Here is an 8,232-nt window from a genome sequence, read left to right on the forward strand (position 1 = left end):
TGCGTTCACCTTGTTGCTCCCAAATAGCGAATTAAGGTTCGTGGGTTTTCTTTTCGTTTTGGTGTTGGTGCGCCGCGGAGGGTGACGTGCTCGTCATGGTTGGACGTGATGATGATGTGTGTCGGAGTAGCGCTTGGTGGGGTCTTTTGGGTTGGTTGTCGGAGACAGGTGTCGTCTTTTTAGAGTGACAGGTGACAGGTGGGGTGACGTGAGGGACAGGAATGCAAAATCGGAGTGAGCGATTCAACATGCAGCGTCATTAGCATATTAAGGTAAACACCATGGGTGAAGAAGGTATGGCGGACCTTTTACAGGCTATCACGTGTGTCTTTTGCACCATTTTATCATATAATTCTTGTTATTTATTGTTAATTTTTAATATAGTATTTTTAGAATTTTTATAACATAGTCGGATTTGTATATATTATATATTTAAGGGAGGGCCACAAGTTTATTAGCTATGCTATTATGTGTCACCCTCATTTTAAATAAAGTCTTTATTATTATTATTATTATTATTATTATTATTATTATTATTATTATTATTATTATTATTATTATTATTATTATTATTATTATTATTATTATTATTATTATTATTATTATTATAATAATAATAATGGTGGTGGATGAGTTGTTGGATGAGGGTGGTTTTCAACACTGGCTAGGCCCCACCACCATCAGGCTGCACGGTGTGTGGATGCGTTCGTCTTCCATCGTCGGGAGTAAATGCGGGGAGGGGGTGTGGGAGGGTCTTTTTCAAAAAAGTGAAGAGACAGGAGACCCTGGTTCCCTGTGTTTTATTGGTTTTCTCTCTCTCTTAGGAACAAGGACTACACGTGCATTGAGGGCGGGCCCTTTGTTGACAGGTGTTCCGGGGACAGGTCTGGTTGAGACAGGCTTGAGCAGCCAGCTGGACCATCAGGTCGTTGGCTTCGGGGTCTGTGGTGTAGTGGGTGTGGAGCACGGTGTCTTGGGGGATCCCTCGGGCCCAGTGGCGTAAATAGAAGAGACAATGTTGACCACAGAGGTCGAAGGTCGGAGACTGAAGGCTCTGGGTGTTGTAGGTGACGGCGTTCCGGAGGAGGCACGCGGCGGCCAAGTGGGGACCATTGACGTGGGGTGGGTACCCATAACTGTCGAACCATTCGCAGGTGTCGTGGGTGAAGAAGAGGGCCACCCAATGCTGCCCAGGGCGGGTGCTGGGGTCCGTTTTGGCGATGTAAGCGGACGGGGTGGGGACGTGGTGTGGGTGCTTGGGGAGACGGTCGGCGGGACGGACGCCTTGAAACAGGGGCGCGAGGGCCTCATCGGCCAGGGCTTTTTCGTGCAGGTCTTGGGTTTTCATGGGATGTCGTACACCAGCTGCCTTTGGGCGTCGGCCTGGACGGTCCGCTCGAGCTCACCGCCAGTGAGTGCGGTGTACGCCTTGGTCGTGGCTTGTGTAAAGTCGATGTAGATGTCGACGATGCCTTTATGCTGTAGGTGGGCAAACCCTGAGGCCGCGTTGTCCGCGGGTGGTGGACACCAATCCCATCGATTGGTTGGCGGTTCCAGCGATGGCCCCCAGGGTGTTGTAGTAGAGGTCGGCACTCCATCCGTCGGTCATCTTTTATTGAGGGGCGAGTATCTCGATGCCGTCCACGACAACCTTGATCGCGTTGGTGGGGAAGTTAAACGGGTTGTGGCGGTAGCTCCCGTTGTACGCCTCGCTGTCCACAAAGGCCACAAAGATGCGGTTTGGGCGGTCCCCCACAAACACGTCTTGCAACTTGGTGGATCGTAGTCCCTGCGGGATCTCTCGGGTCTTGATGATCAGGGGCCGGACAGGGAACTTGATGGTCTCAGGGGCACTGTGGACTACCCCTTCCTCGCTAGGGGAAGCCTTCCTCGCGCCCATCAGGCGCCCCTCGATGGACAGACGGAGGGTAGAGGTGGGGGTCACGTGGAAGAGGCTCAGCTGAGCGTCGATTATCCTCACAATCTCGTTCTGGTTCTCTGACATGAGGACGAAGGCGTCGGGGTTGAGGTCCGGCTTGAGCTTCACGGAGATCCCGTCGGGGAGGTACCGGTCCGATTGGAAGAGCTCGGTGTGGAGGACACCCCGGAGTCCTACGTTTACCCCCAGGTCGGTGTAGGTAGCACGTTCCACGAGGCCTTTGTTGGTCCCTGCTGCCGTCACGTCGAAGGACTCCATGGGCGCGGCCCCCGGGGTGTCGCAGTCCCAGAGACAGGGCGGTCTCCTGTGTCTGTTTGATGTACTCGGTCAACGCTTCGATGTAGCCCCGGTAGGCGGAAGTGTCCGTTTGGCTGCAGACCAACGTTCCGTTCAGGTGCAGTGTGACCTGCTTGATGAGGGCAGCGAGGGGATAGTTGACGAAGCCCACCTTCTGGTCGGCTCCCAGGACGGTACCGTCCGGTTTCCTAATCTGGACCGTGAGGTGCAGTTGTGTCTTCTCGAGGGCAATGTAATCCCCACCCGCAGGGATGTAGAAGAGGATTTTGTCGCGGGTGATGGTCTCGGCGGGAGCATAGGGGTTCCACTTGCCCATGGCCAAGGTCCCATCGGTGTTGGGCACGGAGAAGAGGTCAACGCCCTGTTTGGCGCAGACCGTGGAGAAGGGGTCTATGCCCATGGCTGTGTTCACTGCCCTCCAGCGAAAGGTGGACTGGACGTGCCGGGAGCGGGAGGGTACGGTTTATACCCTCTTGCAGTACCGACCAAAAGCGTCTTGGCACACCCGGCGTCGCTTCCATGTCCCACGTCCTCCACCCCGTTGGGCCTTTCCGTCGTCACGTGGGTCTGGGACAATCACCCTAAGGAGGTGACGGGCGTGGCTGCCAAAGACGAAGTTCCCGTCGGTGAGATTCGTGTAGATGTGCAGGTTTTGGAAGTACCTCTTGGCGGAGACGTTGGGGTTAATCGACTGGCTCTCCCAGGTTTCTAGGTTGCCCCAAGCGTGGGCCGCTTTATCGGTGGCCCCTTGGAAGACCACCCAATGGGTGGGGGATCTAGAGCGTAGTGGTCCAGGATCCTCGTGGGGTCCGTGCGGCGGCGTGTGGTGGTGGAGTAGTAGTGGTCCGGGAACGTGGGACTGGTGTTGGCCTGGTTGAGGGTAATGTCCATGCCTTTGTACTCGAGGGGGTTGTCACGGACCGTGTAGGCCCGGCTGGGTGGGTGAACCCCAGAACCCGGGCCAGCTCTACAGGGACGAGCAGTTGGTTAAACTGCGGCAGTTTTATCTCCACCTTACCCATCCCTACCTCCGGGTGGACGGGCCACCAGGCGTCTCGTCCCACATTGACGTCGAAGTAGGGCTGGTTGAGTTCTGTAGACGGACCGGCGGGCTTGGTTCCACCGATCCACGGCCAGAGTGACTTTCTTGTAAATGTCGAGAGGCCAGGCCGAGCGGTGATTTTCTGCCAGAGGTGTTTCCGGGTGGTTTCACCGGGTTGCAGGGGTTCCGCGTTGCTGGGGAAGATCCAAAGGGTGTACTCATACTCGGGATCCACTTGATTCCACGTTTGAGGGTAGATGAACTGGGGCAATCCCACCTCTCACTCCCCATCTTTGGGAATCGAAATGTTGTCTGGGGCCTTGAGGGTGAAATCCCCGATGTGGCTGGCGGCGTCGGCCCCCTCCACGGCGTTGCTCGAGAGGGTCACGTACATGCTGCTCGAGTCCTCGTCCATGGTGTTTCCGCGACTCCCCCTAGGGTAGACTGAGGGAGTGGAGGGGTCTCACAGGACCTTATGCACCTCCGTGGCCGGAACCCAGCTCTTGTATTTGTCGGGCCATCCTTTCCAATGGACCCAATACACTTTGCGGCCCCCACGCTTCCGGGTCTTCACCACACTGTCGATTTTAAAATGTTGGGTCTCGGTCACGTGCACTTTCTGTAACTCCGGCTCGTAGAAGCGCCCCTCCAAGGCGTCGCCGTCCCACTCGTGGAGGGTGTAGGCCGTGGGGGGCGGGGTGTGGTCATACACCTGGCCTATCCTGAAGACCTCTTCTGTCCAGTTGGGGAGGTAGCCCTTGCTGAATGTCCTCTTCACTTTGCTGAGGCGCACCTGATCCCCCACCTTGAAGCGCGGTGAGGGTTTGGTCTTCTTCCTTTCCCTCTTCGTCTCTCTCTCTCCAGTGATGGCCTCAGCCCCAGGGGCCTCTGGGTACAACGTGGCCCACACGTCTTGGGCATCGTCGGGGGTCACCACCTCCGCGGGGGCTCTCCGAATGCTGCGGTGGTACGAGTGGTTGTAGTTGGTCTCGTGGTGAAGATCGCCACATCCATCCCTTAACCGTTCGGTTGAACCGCTCCACCACGCTGGCTTTGGTCTCGCTCTTGGTAGAGAAGTGCCGAACCCCTCGCTTTTTCAGAAACGCTTGGAACACCCGGTTACGAAACTCGGTCCCATCATCCGTCTGGAGTTTCTCGAGAACACGACCCCTCGGAAAATGGTGGTAAACGCCTCAACCAGGCTACCTCCCGTCTTGTCCTTCAGGGGAACCACCAAGGCGATTTTGTTGAGCACATCAATCACCGTCACGAGGTACTTGACCCCATTGTTGTCCCGGTGGAACGCTTGCATGTCACACAAGTCGGCCTGCCACTGCTCGTCCATGCCTTGCACCATCACCCGTTGCCGGAGATAGGTCCTACGCGCGGGCGCGTGAAGGTTGAAGGTGGGTTGTGAACGTAACCAATTCTTCACGTAGCTCAGGCTCGGACCCGTCTTCTCCCTCACGGCCCGCGCCAGCTTGGTCACACCCCCCAAGCTCCCCGCACTCCGTGGGTTGTAGTACGTCCTGTGGAAGAGGGCATCCCAAGCCTTCTTGGTCCGGGTTGGGGGCGGGGACCTCTTCGCGGTCCCCTTTTTCGGGAGGGCCGCGTTTCTCGTACGGGGGCCATCCAGTTGGGAGGCGTGGATCTCGATGTGCCCTCGACAACACGCAAGCATACAGCGGAGCCGTTCCCACGTGGAGAGACACTGTACAAAAGGGTGGGTGGGGTCTGGCGCACAGCACGGCATCGTTCTAAACAATGGTCGAGGGGTCTACGGAGTCCCCTCTTTTATGAGCTGGTCAAGCCTACGTGCCCGTAAGGAAGGGAATGGACCCCATTCGGAAAAAGCACACGCTTGTTGTACACCATGCGAAACGTCTTACGGGAGGGGGTGGTGTGTAAGGTCCTTTGGCGCACGTCTCGCCGAATGGACAGCGGTTCAGAGACCAAGCGGAGACCCTTCATCCCTTCCTCGAGCAACTCCTCTATGGCACACATCGTAACCACATCGGCGTTCCGCACATTGAGGTGCAGTCCCTTGACCTTGCTATCGGAGACGCCGATGCGTGTGACGTAGGAATAGCTCTTAGGTCCCGTGGGGGTGAACCGCACGATGGCGTCCCCAGGGGGTAGCTCACTCGTCAAGTCGCCTAGGTAATTGCCTAAGGGTGGGTCCCAAGCTCCTGGAGCTGCGACGTAAATCACACTGTCGGTGTCGTGGTACAGGCACCGGGGGCCAAACTGGCGCATTACGGCGTACAACTTGAGGCGTGCATACGTTGTGGTCAGCGCCGCATACACCACGTTGGTGTGGCGTTGGGGCGTGACAAACCCCTCTTGCAGCTCATACTAGACTTGGAGGATCCCCTCGTTGGCCACAAATACATCCTTGACCTCGACGGTGTCCCCCATCAGGAGCTCAATGTAGCGCGCAGGCTCATCCACGTACTCGGTTTGGCGACGGTTGGGGCGCTCTCCAAATTTACCCCACATACTGTTGAGGAGCAGCTTCGCCATGGCCCTCAACCCGGGGTTGCTCTCGATCTTGGTTGGGGTCTAGACTAATGCCTTGGGGAGTCTCGTACCGGCTCACGTAGTCCTCCTTTTGGGCCTCCGTCGTACACTCGGGAGGCCACCCCGAAGCCTCCAGCTTGATCTTGAGGAACGTTTTGACGTAGTCCCGGAACAAAATGTCCCACTCCTCCCAGTGTCAAATCTCATAGACGGTCAACACCCGGTACCCCTGGCGCAGCGCGTCACCCACCTCTGGGTGGCACCAGGTCTCCATCAGGGCAAGCTCCTCCTTCTCCGTATGGGGACACGCTCCTTGCACTACGGCTTTGGCGCAAGCCGCGCAAAGGGGGAACACCAGCTTGTGGCGTAGGTGAACAGGTAACACAGGGAAATACAGGTCCCTGGGAGGGAGAATCTTGAGCTTGAGGAGCCCTCGGTAGACCGTGAGATCCTCCTCAAACTGCTCATTAATGATCTCAGGGTGGCCCAAAGGGTAAGGCTCGTCGAAATTCACCCATTGGTACAAGGAATAAAAGTCCACCTAGCGAATCTCACACCCCTCGGGAAGGTCCTTCACATCCTGGATTAACGTAATCGCATTGCTCCGTCCCCCAAGGAAGGCGTCCCGAGGGTTTAAGGGGACCGCTCTCTCCATGGCGACGGCTAGAGACGCCAGTGTCGGGTCCTCTTGGAGAACCTTGTCGAAGGCACACTCTCAGACCTCGACCATCTCGTACCCTTGAGCCAGGATGGCCTCACGCCGGTCCAACGTGTTGGTGTGCAGTTCCCCCATGGTCAGATGCTTGTGGGGGTTCAGGGTCTCTGGGTCAAAACACTGGGGCCAGCCATGGTAAAAGCACCCGTAATACTCGTAAACCGTCCCTGTGGCCGCCGCATACCCATCCACTTTGTAGGACCCCACCCGAAACTCGCCTTGGGCACTCAAGATGGTCTGGAGGGCCACCCCATCGCGCTGGCTGCGGTACTGGAGCCAAAGGAGCGCTTTGGAAGACTGCACATCGTGTTGACGGTACCCCTAGCTAGGAAAGATGGCCACCGTGTCCTCAGGTAAGAATAAGGTGCGCAGGACCCTGCTGGCCAACGAGGCAATCGTGACACAGTCTTCAAAGGGGTCCACGGTGGTCAAGGGGAACACCAGTCGACGGAAGGCCAAGACGGCACGCTTGAGGACCTCGACATCTTGGTGGCAATACTCGGCCAGCTGGTCCTTCAACACCCATCGAACCCCCTGGCGCACCTGCTCCGCGTGCCATACCCTCAAGGCCTCCGCTTTGAACTGCGACTTGCTCGGGAGGTCATAGTAGCTCAGGTCCGGGATCGGACCCTTGTACCCTTGGTGCTCGGGTGTGTTGAAAAAATGGGGGGTGCCTTTGCAAGCCACATCCTCAAAACCAAAGATTTTAGGGAGTCGAGACAACGCCATCTGGAAGAAGTTTAAGGTGCACTTCATCGTCACCTTCAACTCGGGGACACTTAGGCACATCACTTTTCCCCCATTGAGGATCACGTTAGGCTTGACCCCATGAAGGATCAAGTACTCGAGGATGGAGTACGAGTCGTACCCTTTAAAGTTGTGGGCCAAACACGTGTACCTCTCGTTGCTCCCCCCAAACAGCCACACACAATACGCCTCCGCGGTGTTAAAACTGTACCTTCGAGGTACACAACGGGGACAGTCCCCAGCGTCCGTGGGCCACTCACAGCACACGTGACACATCTTCTGTACGCCAGCAAAATTCACCACATGCCCCGCCGCCAAATGTTGGGCCTCAAAGTCGAAGACGATGTAGCGGAAACCGTCCTTGCGCTTCAGGGTCACCGCCTCCCCCACAGGCATAAAGCACAAGTGGTCCGGAGGCACCACGTCGCCACAGGTACGACACTGGTATCCCCCACACACGTGGGGCTTGTCGGGCTCTGCCTTGTGTAGGTCCAGCACCTTCCCACAGTCCAAGCACCGTCGAAACCGCTGGCATTACGACCACTGCACGGTTCCCCCACGACCATCGGGACGCGACTTGACCACGCGGTGAGCCTCCCAGCAGGCGTGGCTGCGGAAGTAGCGGTGACAGTCGGAACAGTCTCTCCAATCCCAGGGTTGGACTTGGTCATCAGGACCCACCACCGGTAAGGAGCACCCCACCACCCCACAACTCCGACACAGACCGTGACAAGGGTGCTGGGGAGACGAGTAGCCCTTGTTGCACGTCTTGCAGAAATAGGTGTGTCCCAAGACCCGATGGATTTTGGTGACATAGTCGTAGTGCCCCTCGGCGTAGTACAGGTACAAGCGGTGCACCACATCCCGAACCTCCCCAGTGTTGACCAAACTGTTAAAATGCGACCTCGACACCACGTTCAGTTGGATCCCTTGAGGGGCCAAGTACGTCTGGAATTGAGCGATCTCCTCCAA

At 56.9% G+C, this 8,232-nt stretch overlaps 2 protein-coding genes across 2 annotated transcripts; both read right to left on the bottom strand.

Annotated features, from left to right (window-relative positions):
* Positions 1–1,612: 1,612 nt before the first annotated feature.
* LOC125567900 (uncharacterized protein F54H12.2-like) lies at positions 1,613–2,197 on the bottom strand. The gene has a single exon (XM_048728866.1). The coding sequence runs from the start codon at positions 2,195–2,197 to the stop codon at positions 1,613–1,615; it is 585 nt and encodes a 194-aa protein (XP_048584823.1).
* A 3,797-nt stretch (positions 2,198–5,994) lies between these two features.
* On the bottom strand, positions 5,995–7,656 carry LOC116607312. Its single transcript, XM_048728867.1, has 3 exons — positions 6,889–7,656; positions 6,520–6,783; positions 5,995–6,339 (listed from the first exon to the last, which is right to left on the bottom strand). The coding sequence occupies exons 1-3, from the start codon at positions 7,654–7,656 to the stop codon at positions 5,995–5,997; spliced, it is 1,377 nt and encodes a 458-aa protein (XP_048584824.1).
* Positions 7,657–8,232: the final 576 nt, after the last annotated feature.

The sequence above is a fragment of the Nematostella vectensis genome, chromosome 6 (assembly GCF_932526225.1).
Source record: "Nematostella vectensis chromosome 6, jaNemVect1.1, whole genome shotgun sequence".
In the NCBI taxonomy this organism is placed as follows: Eukaryota; Metazoa; Cnidaria; class Anthozoa; order Actiniaria; family Edwardsiidae; genus Nematostella; species Nematostella vectensis.